Here is a 15,662-nt window from a genome sequence, read left to right on the forward strand (position 1 = left end):
CCTCATATACACACCCACACGCACCATTGTAACACTTTGGCCTTAAAACAAACAAACAAACAAACAAACAGATTTTTAGACCCAAAGTGTTACAATTCAAGAAGAATGAAGCACCAAGACTACTGATCAAGATCAAAATATTTATTTATTTAATTTAATGAATAATAAAAAATACAGTTCCAAGCATTGTAGAGATGGCTTTTGCATACTGACACTCCTCTGTGTTGCTTCTCGGGGTTTTCAGGTTCTGTAGTGTCCTCTGCGAGGTGCAGAATTATCATGTAAATGTGTAGGTGGTCTGTACTTTGGAGGATGAGGAGGAGGTCGTGGTCTATAATGAGTAGCTGGTGGCGGCACTGCTGCTGCTGCTGCTGCTGCTGGTGGTGGTGGAGGTGGCGGCGGCGGCGCTAGCGGTGGCGGTGGCGGTGGCGGTGGCGGCGGCGGTGGTGGTGGAACAGGTGGCAATCGTGGAAGTGGTATGTACTTTGGACGTCGTGGTGGTGGTGGTGGAGGTGGTGGAGGTGGAGGTGGAGGTGGTCTATATTGAGTAAGTAGAGCTGGTGATGATGGAGGAGGAGGAGGTGGTGGTGGTGGTGGAGGTGGTGCCCTATACTTAGTATGTTGAGTTGCTGGTGGTGGTGGTGGTGGTGGTGGAGGAGGAGGTGGAGGTGGTGGTGGTCTGTAATTAGTAAGTTGAGATTGTGGTGGTGGAGGAGGAGGTGGTGGAGGTGGTGGTGGTCTGTAATTAGTAAGTTGAGGTTGTGGTGGTGGTGGAGGAGGAGGAGGTGGTGGTGGTCTGTAATTAGTAAGTTGAGGTTGTGGTGGTGGTGGAGGAGGAGGGGGTGGTGGAGGTGGTGGTGGTCTGTAATTAGTACGTTGAGGTTGTGGTGGTGGTGGAGGAGGAGGAGGTGGTGGAGGTGGTGGTGGTGGTCTGTATTTAGTAAGTTGAGGTGGTGGTGGTGGTGGAGGAGGAGGAGGAGGAGGTGGTGGTGGTGGTGGAGGTGGTGGTGGTGGTGGAGGTGGTGGTGGTCTGTACTTAGTAAGTTGAGGTGGTGGTGGTGGAGGAGGAGGGGGAGGTGGTGGTGGTGGAGGTGGTGGTGGTGGAGGTGGTGGTGGTCTGTATTTAGTAAGTTGAGGTGGTGGTGGTGGTGGTGGAGGAGGGGGAGGTGGTGGTGGTGGTGGAGGTGGTGGTGGTCTGTACTTAGTAAGTTGAGGTGGTGGTGGTGGTGGTGGTGGTGGAGGAGGAGGAGGTGGTGGTGGTGGTGGTGGTGGTGGTGGTGGTGGTGGAGGTGTTGATGGTCTGTACTTTGTAAGTTGAGGTGGTGGTGGTGGTGGTGGTGGAGGAGGAGGTGGAGGAGGTGGAGATGGAGGTGGTGGTGGTCTATACTTAGTAAGTTGAGGTGGTGGTGGTCTATACTTAGTAAGTTGAAGTGGTGGTGGTGGTGGAGGAGGAGGTGGAGGTGGCCGTAGTGGAGGTGGTATGTGCTTAGTAGGTAGAATTGTTGGTGGTGGAGGAACAGGCGGTGGCGGCGGTGGCGGCGGCGGAGGCGGTGGTGGCGGCGGTGGAGATTGAACACAGCAATGACCTTGGTATGCACAGGCACAGTTTGATGTAGCAATATAATCTTTTGCACATGATTTAGCACAATAACCACCACAGGTTTCTTTGCAGCGATATGGATCATCTATGGAAGTGAAAGAACACAGATAAGGGTTACACTCTTGAAATATTTGCAAATAGGGTTGCGCTCTTGGATGGACAAGCTGGTGAGATTGCCCAGCTGTCATGTCCAAGGCACCAGACCATGATTCTAGGCAGAGGAGGACTTGTGAACTCTCTGCTAAGGATTGGGATTTGGGTATTCTGCATGCCTTTTGGAGGCCCATGCATTTGCTGTGGGTAGAAGGCATGGCTCAGTGGTAGAATATCTGATTGACAAGCAGAAGGTGTTGTTTAATCATCCTCACAATCTCTAGTGAAAAGGATCTCCATTTTTGAGGATGTGAAAGTCCTCTGTCTGAGACTGCAGAGAGCCAATTGCCTGTTATAGAAAACAATACTGATCTCAATGGACCAGTAGTTTGATTCAGTATGTTGTAACTTCATATAATCATTTATTTATTTATTGAATTTATTTCCTGCCACTCTCTGTCTAGTGGGCTTGTGGCAGGTTACAAATAAAAACCTCACAATAAAATACCCAGCCCAATTCCTGGCGACAAAATAATCTAAAACTCCAAGCCCTCCCAGCCAGTGCCTCAGGGGGTTTGTTAATAAGGGGTTAGCCTGATGTTCTGGCTATTCTGAGGAGGGGCCCTCTGATCTTCTCTGCACTGACATCAACCAAATGCTTGGTGGAAGAGCTCCTTCTGGCAGGCCGGCAGAACTGAGCAAGCTTCAACAGGGCCCTCAGCTCTTCCAGCAGCTCGTTCCACCAGGTGGGGCGAAGACAAAGATTAAAATTTGTTCAAAGATTAAAATTTGCCCGCTCCTTATTTTACCAGTAAGCAGAAAAACTCAGAAATGTTTGATTACTTAAAGGACAATTATCTTGCAGAGTTTTAAATTCACAAATGAAATCGGTTTAGGATAATCTCAACTGAGATATCCCAGTTCAAGCATTCCACAGTAATTTCCATTTATATTATAATTCATGGCCTTTTCCCATCCCCCCCCCCCCGATTCCACAGGTGGGTCTCTGCTGTATTTATGCGCTGGGAACAATGGCACTTCACAGCACAAACCACAACAACAACAACAAAAACACTCCTTAAAAAACCTATAGTAGACATTTAACATTATTCCTATAACACAATTAGGATTTGTTACCATAAGACTGAACATTGGGAGAAGGTCTTCAGTTGCATGCGCAGTTGCATGCCGAGGGGGAGCCCCAGCCATGGCGGCCACTGGAGAGCACCAAAGGTGAGCTGGCAGCAGAATGGCAGGGCAGCCCCTGAGGCAGCAGCCGGGGAGGAGGATGAGGAATGATCCACGGACCAGTCCCGGTCTCCAGATCGGGGGTTGGGGACCACTGCTTTAGAGCAGATGGATCCACATACAGGCTGTCCAGTGCAACCTATCCAGACTACAGTTCCCTGACGATTAGTTTTCTCTGCTTTATTGTTGCTTTTGAGGTCTGTACTCTCCCACATTCCAGCATCAGAGCACACATCTGCTAGGATTCCATTCCCTCAAGATGTCCACAAGATAGGAAGGCTATCTCTGCTGCTGCACAGCAGGTGATCCCCTGGTGAGGTGAACCTGAGAGCAGCCACTCCCATCCTTTAAACAAGGAATTATCTGCATTTGAAAATGTTCCAAATGTAAAAAGGTTTTCCTGTTAGAGTTCTCTCATGGCCGCCTGAAGTTCTCTGAGAAAGAGGGAATTCCAGGTTGGATGGGATCTCGGGAGTCATTCAATGCACCTCCTCACACAGGTCAATTCCCACCTTCATTACCTGGTCTAGCAGAGGCTACCGTGACCATCAGGAGTACAGCAGGTGAAAATAGAAGGAGCTTCATGGTGAGAAGTAGGTTGAGATCTCTCTTTACTAACCAAGATGCTGACTGATTTGCTGAGGGAGATGTTGCTCAAAAGATTTGGTGAGTTGAGTGGTATGGTTTCCTGGTATTTATGTGGGACTTTTGGTGGAAGGAGGGGAGGAGATTTGATATGAACCCTCATACTGACAGACTGTCCTGAGTAAGTTCTCGCAGTAGTACAAAGTATACGATGAGCTATCCCTTACCACCTTGCACACAGCATGTGTCTGCCAAGTGCTGGAACTCTCTATTTGCCTGATCTGGCTCTTTTGGTTCCCTTTGAAGAGGATAATGGAACCAGAACAACCTGAACAACATGAATTAAAGTATTGTGGTGGAAAAGGGACATGAGAAGAATGGTGAAAAAAAATTAACAGCTGCTTAGCGCAGATGGACAGCAATCCCATAATACGCTCCCAATATCGTGTCGCTGCTACTGTTTCCTTCAAATCCTTCTCCACATTAGAGAGTAAGCATAATGTGAAGGTTAGACTAGGCTCTGGAAGACCTGGGCTTGAATCCCTGTTCTACCACGGGAGCCTGCTAGGCTGGCACTGGCCCTATCGCTTTCTCTTTGCCTGCCTCACTTCACAGGCTCATTGTTGGGAGTATAAAATGAACTAGGGGGAAATGATGACCTAATTTACTATGGTTCCTCACCAGGGAGCAAAGCTGGGGAAACACTTGTTGAAGCAAAACTGCTTTGCATAACCTGTGAAAGTGAACCCAAGAGGGCACCCGGTATACCTCCTCTGTGAGAACGTTCCTCAAAGTGGCGGCCCCACCAATGATGCTGTCGATCTAACAGAGAACAGCAAACCTCATAACAAGAGAGAATCCCCAACAATAATGTGGGCCTGTTAGTCATACTGTGTATGTTCAACATATTCATAAATGATTTGGATGAAGGAATACAAAGGATGCTTATTAAATCTGCAGGTGACACTAAACTGGGAGGGGTAGCAAACACACCAGAAGACAGAATCAGGCAACAGGATGATCTTGACAGGCTGGAAAACTGGGTTAAAATGAATTTTAATAGTGAAAAATGAAGAAGGTAGGAAAGGTCAAATGTATCACTATAGGATGGGGGAGACTTGCCCTGCCAGTAGTATGTGTGAAAAAGATCTGGGGGTCTTTGTAGACCATACATTGAACATGAGTCAGTAGTGTGACTAGGTGGCTAAAAAAGCAATAACTAACTAACTAAATATTAAAAAAACAAACAGGATTTTAGGCTGTATTAAAAGAAGAATAGTGTCCAGATCATGGAAGGTGATATTACCATTTTACTCCACTCTGGTTAGACCTCATTTGGAGTACCATGTTCAGTTTTGGGCACAACAACTGAAGAAAGATGTAGAGAAACTCGAGCGTGTCCAGAGGAGGGCTACAAACATAGTGAGAGGTTTGGAGACCAAGTCATATGAGGAATGTGTATGTGGGATGGTAGGCGAATTTCCTCCAGGACAGGCTGAATTCTGGAGATTTTTGGTGGTGGGGGGGGAAATAACTTGGGCATGAAATTAGGGTCCCTGTGGGTGGACAGGTAGTTGTGAATCCTTGCATTGTGTGGGGAGGGAGGGATTAGATGTGGGCTAGTGTGGACTACATGACCCTAGAGGTCCCTCCCATCTCTATGATTCTATGATTCTATAAAGACAGAGGAGATTATTCAGCTACGAAGGTCTTTTATCATGAATGGGTTTGAATGTTAAATAATTACCTTGAATCAGACTTTCTCAACCAGGGTTTTGTGAAACCCTGGGGTTTCTTGATGGCCCTGGAATGGTTTCCTGAATGGGTGGGAGTTTAATTTATATAGGTCACCCAGCTGGTTGCATGTGTACAGAATTGAACCCAGCTCGCCACATTAGAAGTCCGCACTCCTAACCACTACACTAAATTCCTAACCACTACACTAATTGGGCGACGTGACCATATATGGTCAGGTCGACCTGCCCACAATGGACCTGGATGGAGTGGGAAGGGGATGGGATAATCTATGCCTCCCAATGATACTCTGCACGATTGCACCACTTCTGGGGTTTCTCAAGGCCTGTAGAAAGTTTCAAGGGTTTCTCAGTGGTTAAAAAGTTGAGAAAGGCTGCCTTAAATTGTGACTAAGGCTGCCTTAAATTAAGCAGCTAATGAAACTGTTGTAAAATGGGGGTAATACGATTTACATTGTTCACCTCCAGCTACTACCCATTCTGCATGACTTGAATCTCCTGTAATTGCCTTTCTGGGGAACAATACATAAACAATGTTATAGTAACAAGATGGGGAAGTTTATAAAAGCTAGAATTGTTGCCTTCCCAGAAAATCTTCCTCCAGATATTCACCGGCTCTCTTGAGATCACCTTTGCCGGCCCACCTCGGGATGAGTTAGAGTGATAGTATGAAGCAGTGGTCCCCAACCCCTGGTCCGGGGACCGGTCCCGGTCCCGGTCCGTGGATCAGTCAGTACCGGGCCGCTGCTCCTTCTCATCCTCTTCCCTGGCTGCTGCCTCAGGGGCTGCCCCGCCACTCTGCCACCAGCTCACCTTTGGTGCTCTCCGGCAGCCTCCATGGCTGGGGCTCCCCCTCGGCATGGCACCGTGCACCTGCTGCTGGCAGTGCCCCCCAGCGGGGGGTGGGAAGTCAGGGGCGCTGGCGAGAAAGCAAGTGGAGCAGAGGCTCAGGCGACAGCGATGTCCCTCGGCAAAAGACTACCCCCCTGGGCCTCAGTAAAATTGTCAAGCGTAGACCGGTCCCCGGTGATAAAAAGGTTGGAGACCACTGGTATGAAGGATCTTTAACCTATTCCATGAAGCCAGATGAAGGTCATGCAATCAACATTGGCCACCATCCACACTGAGGATCTAGAGAAAGAGAATGACTCCCAGAAGAATTTGCCCATCCTTCTTACCCTCTCCCACTACTCATGACTCAAGTACCTCTAACTCAAAACCTGGCGTATGACTGTCATCCAATCACTGAAGCCTCAACCAATACATGGTGTCTATTTTAGTATTCGTAATAAATGGCCCCAATTAGCCAGATCTTGTCAGATTTCAGTAACTAAGCCGGGTCAGCCCTGGTCACTACTTGGATAGGAGATCACCAAGGAAGTCCAAGGTTGCTATGAAGAGGCAGGCAATGGCAAATCAGAGAGAGAGAGAGAGAGACAGAGAGAGGGAGACAGAGAGACAGAGAGACAGAGAGAGAGAGACAGAGAGAGAGAGAGAGACAGTGTGGTATAGTGTAGTGGTTAAGAGTGGCAGCTTCTAATCTAGAGAATTGGGTTAGATTCCCCCACTTCTCCACATGCAGCCAGCTGGGTGACCTTGGGCCAGTCACAATTCTCTTAGAGCTGTTCTCACAGAACAGATCTCATAGACCTCTCTCAGCCCCACCTACCTCACAGGACGGCTGTTGCAGGGAGAGGGAGGGAATGGTGTTCATAAGCTGCTTTGGGGCTCCTTTGGGTAGTGAAAAGCAGGGTATAAATAACAGCTCTTCTTCCTCTTCTTCATCTCTTGCCTTGAAAACCGCATATCAGCTGAGACTTGATGGTACTTTCCACCACCATATGTGCCTTTTGGTCAATGTGCACGTAGGTGTTCTAAATTTATGAGGAAGCTCCTAATTTTTTCTCCCAGCTCTTCGTTGTACACTAAAAATATTGTCCCATTGAGCATTGATCAGAAGGAAACTGGCAGGTCTGCATGGTGAGCAGATTTGAAGGCAATCCTATGTCAGAATTTCTCATTTCTCAAAAAAGTTATTGGGCTCTCTTTCTCTTTCTCTGGACTGTAGCTCTGAAGCAGCAGGACAAGGTTGGAGTCTGGCATCACCAACAAAGTTATATTTAATGTGTGAGCTTTTGTATGCATGCACCCTACTTCAGAGGCAGGTGCCTCAGATTCAGAAACAGAGGAAGGGATACCCCACCTTAAATGAGACCCATCGCTTCCTCTGAGGAAGCTCAAATTCAGTAAATGCCATCTCAAAGGGATACATTAGTATCAACACCCAAAATGATGGCACACAAAAGGTATGGCCAAAGTCCATTTTATTTACCAGCAGTCCAACTCAGTGCAATGCTGCCCTAACTTTTCATGCAGCTGGCAGCAAAGAAGCTACCTATTTTGGCTACCAGCACTTAGGGCTTTAAACATGCCCAGCATTTCTGCCACCTTTGTTTATCCAGGCTTGCATATTGAGGCAAGACCAAGAATTATTGAGTCTCCCCTTTGTCCCTCCACCTGTCTTTCAGACAAGGGCTCAGCAGCATCAAAGGCACCCCTTCCCCACCTCTCCCTTTCTTGCTCAAGCCAACAAATGTCTGGCTTGCAGATATGCCCTCATGCTTCGATGCTTCAGGGTGCTCATCCAGATACCAAGGACCACCAAAAAGACAGCGGATTCTCAGTCAAATCAAGCCTGAGCTCTCCCTGGAAGCTCAAACAACTAAATCAAAGCTGTTGCATTGTGAATTACATCATGAGAAGATAAGAGTCACTAGAAAAGACAATCATGCTAGGAAAAGCTGAAGGCATCAGGAAGAGGAAGATGCAATGTGGAATGGAATGGAAGTCAAGGAAGCTGCAGCCCCCCGTTTGCAAGATCTGATCAAGGCTGTTTATTATTTGATCTTTTGGAGGACATTAATTCATAGGGTTGCCACAAGTTGGAAGTCACTTGATGACATTTCTCTCTCTCTCAATCACACACACACACACACATACTGTAGCAACCAGCATTATTCCTGCTCTACTTAGCAATGGTGTCACCAGTCCTAGACAAGGCTTAATTATAACCTCTATATTCAGAAGAAGCAAGCCTCTATATCAGGGGTAGTCAAACTGCGGCCCTCCAGATGTCCATGGACTACAATTCCCAGGAGCCCCTGCCAGCGAATGCTGGCAGGGGCTCCTGGGAATTGTAGTCCATGGACATCTGGAGGGCCGCAGTTTGACTACCCCTGCTCTATATAGTGCTGCTAGTGGGCAACATAAACGACCAGCTGCCATGGAGGGCTGAGCAAGTCCTCTGCCCACGATGTAAGCTGATCGGCTGCCATGACACACAGCATGTGGGACCAGGTGGACCACTGATCTGGTGCAGAAGGGCTCTCCATATGTTCATAGTTAAATCACCAACCCCTTGAACAATGTGAAGTAGATGGGATGGGGGAGTTCCCTTTCATGGCCATTTGAAGGACCCGCTCCCCAGTGCCTGCTTAAAGGCCATTCAGTGGGAAAGGATTGTGGCCCAACTTGCAGTGGGGAGTGGAGGGGATCAGTTTAAATGGCTGCCCTTGCCTTGACCACATGGGTAAAGAAATGGTTCACTGATGCCAACCCGGGTATCATGCCCTGCTTGCAATAGGAGCTGGCACAAAACCATGCCTCAGCTTGATGAACTGTGGGGAAGAAGAGCTAGCTTTTTTTGTACCTTGCTTTTCTCTGCCTTCAGGAGTCTCGAATCACCTACCCTTCCATCCCCCCCCCCCCATAAGAGATGCCCTGTGAGGTAGGTGGGGCTGAGTGAGCCCTAAGAGAACTGTGACTGGCCCAAGAGTTTCAGAGATCACCCAGCTGGCTGCACGTGGAAGAGGAGTGGAAAATCAAACCCAGCTCTCCAGATTAAAGACCACCTCTCTTAACCACTACACCAAGCTGACTCTAGATTCCAGTTTAACTGCCATATCTCAAAACTCAGACCCTTGCTCTCGTTGGATGGGATGGATGGATAAATGAACCCATCACATCGACTTCTGTTTCAATTTTTTTTTAATTCTCTTCTAGACATATCATCTGGAGGAAGCAATCTTTATTAGGAAAATTGGTAGTCAATCCCCCTTTTAATTCTCTTTTAGGTGGCTGCCTTAAAAAAAACCCTATTACAAATCCCAGATCCTCATAGCGGGTCTCTCGTGCCTTGTTTTGTTCTGCTCTGTCTCGACCTGACTCTATGCAGAGGCAATGGCACAGCAGTCGTATGCTGGGAGGCAGCTGACAAATGCAACCCTCCCCCCAACCCAAGACAGGAAGCAAGCAAAACATTTGCCTCTGCATGCCCACCCCAGCAGCAATGGCAGCGGTGGTGCCTTTTGTTAGGACAGGGATGGGAAGTAGCTTCTAGTTTCTTCCAGTCATTTGCCCGTCTGAGTGGCCTGCAGGGCCTTGTGCTTTCATATCAGCTATTTTGTTATTTGTGGCTGCCTCCCTAGGGTGAAGGTAAGCTGTTGCTCGTTCCTGCTGGCTGGGAAGCAGGAGTTCAGGCTGCACTGGCTTCCTGGGCAACCCCTGTGGAGGCCGACCAAAATCAACACTTTTGCTTTCAGTCTCTGGCAGACCACCACGAAAATTGGACGGGATAGAGGCAAAGGGCTCTCTATGGTGGTACGCTACTCTCCTGCTTTACAAACTGCAGGAGGGGTTAAATAGGTAAGGAAGTGTCTCCCAGTAGTAACACCCCCCCCCCCATCACTGGTAAGGGAGCATCATTCCAGATTTGGAAGGGTTGCTGTGTTGGTCTGAAGCAGTGGAACAAACTTGGAGTCCAGTGGCACCTTTAAGACCAATGAAGTTTGGTCAGCTCTGAAGAAGTGTGGGTGCCCACAAAAACTCATACCTTGAATAAAGCTTTGCTGGTCTTAAATGTGCCCCTGCACTCAAGCTTTGTTCAGGAAGCGCCACATCATCTTTCTGTGAGAGAATCACTTATTCTGGATTGGACTTCTCTCATGACTGGTCTGTATCATCCAGCTTATTACATTACTGGCTGGTGATATGAGCACTTGCTGTGAAGACCGATAGTTGCAAAGGCTGGGATGGAAAGTCTCTATTGCAGTGGTCCCCGACCCCCGGTCTGGAGACCGGTACCGGTCCGTGGATCAGTGGGTACCGGGCTGCGGCTCCTCCTCGTTCTCCTCCCCAGCTGCTGCCTCGGGGGCTGCCCTGCCACTCTGCTGCCGGCTCACCTTTGGTGCTCTCCAGCAGCTGCCATGGCTGGGGCTCCCCCTTGGCATGGAACTGCGCAGCTGCTGCTGGCAGCGCCCCCCAGTGGGAGGCAGGAAGTCAGGGGCACCGGCGGAAAAGCAAGTGGAGCAGGGGCTCAGGCAGTGGCAACATCCCTCGGCAAAAGACTACGCCCTCCAGGCCTCTGTAAAATTGTCAAGTGTTGACCGGTCCCCTGTGATAAAAACGTTGGGGACCACTGCTCTATTGTAATGTGTCCTTCTCCCCCCATTGGAGAAACAGAAGTTCCTTCTCTCATGAATCATTGCCAACTCCCAAAGGGACACTCTATTGTGGAGATACATAGATGGCCAGATAATTCCCAGCCTCTCTGTCAACTCTCTCCACCCCAGGCATGATTTTATAAACCTCTCTCCTGTCCCCCTGTGTCACATGAGAGCGGATGATGACTGCATTGGAAGACCACAGAACCTCTCATTTCATGTAAAAGGACCAGGCTCCAGCTTGTCTCACAGAGGAACCCAGGAAGCTGCCTTCTGTTGAATCAAATCCTTGGCCCATCAAGGTCAGTATTGTCTACTCTGACTGCCAGGAGCTCTCCAGGGTCTCAGGGTCTCTCTCGCTTTCCGCACTAAATGGATCCTTTGGATGGGAGATGCTGTGGATTGAACCCGGGGCCTTCTGCATGTCAAGCAGGTGCTCTGCCACTGAGCCGTGCCTCTTCCTTAATTAGAGCCCTAGTGGATATGCTGCACTGGGTGGCTGAAGGACTCTGAGGAAAATTTAAATAGGGCTGAGCTGAAGCAGGCCACAGCCTATCAGCCTGGATAGGATATGAAGTGTTCGCTGGCAGAGGCTCATGGGAATTGTAGTCCGTGGACATCTGGAGGGCCGCAATTTGACTACCCCTGGTCCAGATAGTCCAATTTTGTCAGATCTTGGATGCTAAGCAGGATCAGCCCTGGCTAGGCTTTGGATGGGAGACCTCCAGGGAATACCAAGGTCCTGACATGCAGGCAGGCCATTGCTTTAGGATGCTTAGGGCTGATCCTGCGTTGAGCAGGGGGTTGGACTAGATGGCCTGTATGGCCCCTTCCAACTCTATGATTCTATGATTCTATAAACCACTTCCGAGTGCCTCTTGTCTTGAAAACCCTACGGGTCACCATAAGTCAGCTATGGCTTGACAGCCCTTTCCACCAACATTCATATCAGTGCAACAACAACAACAAAACGAATGAATAAATAAAAATGTTGAAGAATGAAACTACTTAAATTGCACTTCCAATGCTCATCTGTAATAAAAACATAAATGGAGATCTGCTGGATCAAACCAACTTCCCATTTCCAGCAATGGCCAACCCATTGTTTCTTATATTTGAAGAGTGTCACGTCTCGATCCGGAACTTTCAAACCCTTTGGTGCCACCAAGATCAAAGCTAACTTCATATTTGAGGGGGAGAAAAATAAGAAAGGTATTCTTCAGGGCTTTCTCATTGTGTCTACTGCCTACTGGAACACACTGATCATATCTCTTTTGGCTGTTTCTGTTCAGTCTGGTTTTCTTAGCATGAAGATCTTGCTAGTTTGCTAAGTGTTTAAGATCTGGGTAATGGGCCTGGTTCTATAGGCAATTATCTGGGCTGGCCTGACCCTGAAAAAAAGAAATCCAGGCTTGGGATTCCAGCTGAAATGTCTGAATGAGTGAGGGGGAGGGGATCCAGGTCTGAATGGATGTGGGAGGTAGAAGACTGAGTGGGAAGCCTATTGGTCACCAAGCAGAAATGGGGCAGGGGAGGGCAGTGGTTTCTGCTAGAACAGGTGAGGAAGATGCAAGGGCCCTACGGGATCTACCAGCTTTCCACAGGGCCTGCAAGACGGAGCTCTTCCGCCAGGCATATGGTTGAGGCCAGGGCAGCTCTCCCACAAATCCATCAGAGGATCCCCTCGAATATTGAGATCTCTAACATCGAGATCATTGTTAGATCTATTGTATTGGTGCCACCCTCTTCTGAATATTATTCTCCCCACCAGGCTGAACTTGGGGGGAAGTCAGGTAACTAAGATAATTGTGACCACCGCCGCTTATATGTTATATGTAACTTGTTGTTGATGTTAATTGGGGTTTTTATGGGGATTTTATTGTGTTTTAACTGTTTATGTTGTAAACTGCCCTGAGACCTATTTGGAGAAGGGCGGTCTAAAAATTAAATAATAATAATAATAATAATAATAATAATAATAATAATAATAATAATAATAATAATAATAATAATAATAGTAATAGTAATAATAATAAAAGTAATAATAAAAGTAATAATAATGAAAAGTTGGTGGCTGTACAGAAATGGTCTATGGCATGCACTGCCTGGATTGGTGTACGTTGAGGGGAGTATGCTGGCTTCCCTCTGACCCAGTGCAGTGCAGTGCAGGGGCATTGGCCTCTATGCCCTGTGGGTGGCCCTTCAGAGGAACTGGCTGGCCACTGTGTGAGACAGGAGGCTGGACTAGATGGACTGTTGGTCTGACCCAGCAAAACCCTTGTTATGTCCCTGTGAGTTCTACACCAACTTTCTGGTATGAATGGAGCGTACATGATTAAAGCAGTGGTAAAAATCAATTCGCAATAATTAACAGTGAAGTGAATAGAACACATAGAACCAGTATTAAAAAGTAAAAGCCATGAGCAGCCAGAAAAAAAACAGTAAATCAGCCAGAATCATGCTGGTGTTGGAAAGTGCTGTCAAGACAGAATTGACTTATGGTGACCCCACAAGGTTTTCAAAGCAAAAGGCTTCAGAGGTGGTTGGCCATCGCCTTTCTTTGCATCAACACAACCGTGGTAGTCCCATCCAAATAACTGCTAGGGCTGACCCTGCTTAGCTCCCAAGAGCTGATGAAATTGGGCTATCCTGGGCTATCTAGCTCAGGGCAGCCAGAATAATAAACAGTGATAAATGAATTTGAAACCACTCTGACATAAACCCCAAACAATGAAACCATCTCACAAAGACAAAATACTGGACAATAAGAAATCTCTTTTCAGCCCTGACAGAGCTGGCTCAGTTCCACAGGGCCTGTAAGATGGAGCTCTTCTGTCAGGTGTTTAGTTGAGGCCAGGATAGTGACTCAGTGCCATCTTGGGTCGCTTCACTAAACCTCTAAACTTCTAAATCGAAATACCCCTCTGCTGCTAGAGGGAGTCAGTTGTGGGATGTTACTAATGTTGCATGGGAGGCTGTTGGGATGTATTTTATTATATTGAGTTATAATTTTATGGTTTTAATGTTGTATTTAACTTAATTTTAAACTGTTGTAAGCATCACAAGCCAGCATTGCTGGGAGTGGTGGGTTAAAAACTAAATAAACAAACTAACAAACTAAGAGACACCAACATCAGATTGGGTGTTAATTAAGATTTATTAATTTTAACAACAAAAATATGACGGGTAAATTCTTTATCACTCATTTTGTCTGGAGGCTATTCAATGGGTTTGCTAGAATTTGGACAATCTTACCCCAGATCCAAGCTTAAATTGACAACATAGCCACTCTCTGCTTATCCTCACCTGCACACCAAATTATGCCAAAAGGTCCAGCCTTTCCACATGATCCCTTGGTGCCAATCAGCGTGAGGAATCTGGCATGGCCACCCAGCACCAAGACAGTTCCTGCTCCAGTTGAGCCAGAGGGCCTGGTTTGCTTACCTCTGCCCACCATGACATACCTCAGGGTGTTTGCAGATCTAATGAACAACCAGCTGGTGATCATCGTGGCACCTTCAAAAGGGCAGCTACAGTCTTCTCTAGTCAGGCTTGTTTAAAAATAAGCCCCTTCGCCTTACAGTGTGAAGCAGGTGAGAATAAGGCTTTCTTGTGAATAATTAGCAAATCCCCTCCCCCTTCATATTTGGCCCTGAGGAAACCAGATCACCTCCTACTGTAGTATAAAGGGAAGGAGGGTGGGCCAGCTCTGACAGGAAATGGCTGGCACAAATGGGTCTGTAGTCTTTCAATAGTCCACTGAGGCAGCCTACTCGGTTAGATGGGCAGCATGGAGACTGTTTGGCGTGCCCAGTTTCCTGGCACCGTCCTTTCAAAAGGGGAGTGGCACCAAATAACAGCTGTCATTTTCAAGGTCATTGTAGCCAGCAGGGACTGAGAACAATAACCCTTCCCTGCTTTCTTCTGTCAACATTCAGCACCTCAGAAGCTTGAAGCTGCATTTAGATATCGCAGTTGGCCACCTCAGGCCTAGTCACATGGACCCGTGAAGCTGCCTCAGACCTTTAGTCCCGCAGTAGGGATGCCAGTCCCCAGGTGGGACGAGAGCCTCCAGAATGACAGGTTATCTCCATACTAAAATATATCAGTTCCCCTTGAGAAGATGGCTGCTTTGAAAGGTGGACTCCATAGCATTATACTCCACTGAGGTCCCTCCCTGTCCCAAATCCCACCCAGCTTCACCCACAAAGCCTCCAGGTTTTTCTCCAACCAGAGTTGGCAACCCTATCCATTAATGTCAGTATTGTCTACTAAGACAGGCAGCGGCTTTACAGGATCCCAGGCAGAGGTCTGTATCATCCCTTACCATCCACACTTTTTAACTGGAGATTCTGAGAAGTGAGCCTGGGACCTTCTGCATGCCAAGCAGGGGCTCTGCCAATGAGCCACAGTCCCTTTTTGAAAACCATCACCGAGCCCTGCGATAGTGAATGTCATAATTTATTTATTTAAAATGTTTATGACATCATCCCCGCTAATTAAAAACAATGCTTCAGATGAGAAAGCATTTCCGTCAAAATGCATCAATGGACAGCAGCAGCACCGGCAAGGAGACCAACTACCGTTACCGGAGAGTAGGCCAAACAAAACAAAAGAAGGCTTTGCCCATTGGCAGAAGACACAGAATCACAGAATCATAGAATCACAGAATCATAGAGTTGGAAGGGGCCATACAGGCCATCTAGTCCAACCCCCTGCTCAACACAGGATCAGCCCAAAGCATCCTAAAGCATCCAAGAAGGCAACAGGGGATCCACCTTGGGGAGGGAGTTTCAAAGTTTTGTGCAAAGAAGTCTTTTCCTCTCGCCTGTCCAGTGAGTGATGCAAGTCTTTGGATCCAGTTGGTCTGCACCAGGCATT

The 15,662-nt window shown here is 47.7% G+C and overlaps 1 protein-coding gene and 1 long non-coding RNA gene across 6 annotated transcripts in view; one reads left to right on the forward strand and one right to left on the reverse strand.

The window, feature by feature from the left end:
- Positions 1-15,662, forward strand: part of LOC143835110 (uncharacterized) — a 76,280-nt gene that overhangs the window by 44,897 nt on the left and 15,721 nt on the right. The window contains exon 2 of one of the 4 annotated variants that reach the window (XR_013230003.1): positions 10,911-11,083. The exons of 1 other annotated variant lie outside the window; for it this stretch is intronic. This is a non-coding gene — a long non-coding RNA (uncharacterized LOC143835110). Of the gene's footprint in view, positions 1-10,910; positions 11,084-12,226; positions 12,575-15,662 lie in introns of those variants that run through there. 2 more of the 4 variants (XR_013229996.1, XR_013230006.1) reach the window with 2 other exon arrangements.
- LOC143835087 (uncharacterized) lies at positions 127-14,327 on the reverse strand. Of its 2 annotated transcripts, none has more exons than XM_077332245.1 (2): positions 14,246-14,327; positions 127-1,685 (listed from the first exon to the last, which is right to left on the reverse strand). In XM_077332245.1, the coding sequence occupies exon 2, from the start codon at positions 1,683-1,685 to the stop codon at positions 408-410; it is 1,278 nt and encodes a 425-aa protein (XP_077188360.1). In that variant the 5' UTR covers positions 14,246-14,327; the 3' UTR covers positions 127-407. The 2 variants fall into 2 exon arrangements, with proteins under 2 accessions (XP_077188360.1, XP_077188351.1); XM_077332236.1 differs by lacking the exon at positions 14,246-14,327 and adding an exon at positions 3,463-5,340.

Source organism: Paroedura picta, chromosome 1 (genome assembly GCF_049243985.1).
Source record: "Paroedura picta isolate Pp20150507F chromosome 1, Ppicta_v3.0, whole genome shotgun sequence".
Taxonomy (NCBI): Eukaryota; Metazoa; Chordata; class Lepidosauria; order Squamata; family Gekkonidae; genus Paroedura; species Paroedura picta.

Coding starts and splice junctions, on each gene's coding strand:
- LOC143835087 (XM_077332245.1), bottom strand. CDS start 1,685: ATGATCCATATCGCTGCAAAGAAACCTGTGGTGGTTATTGTGCTAAAT.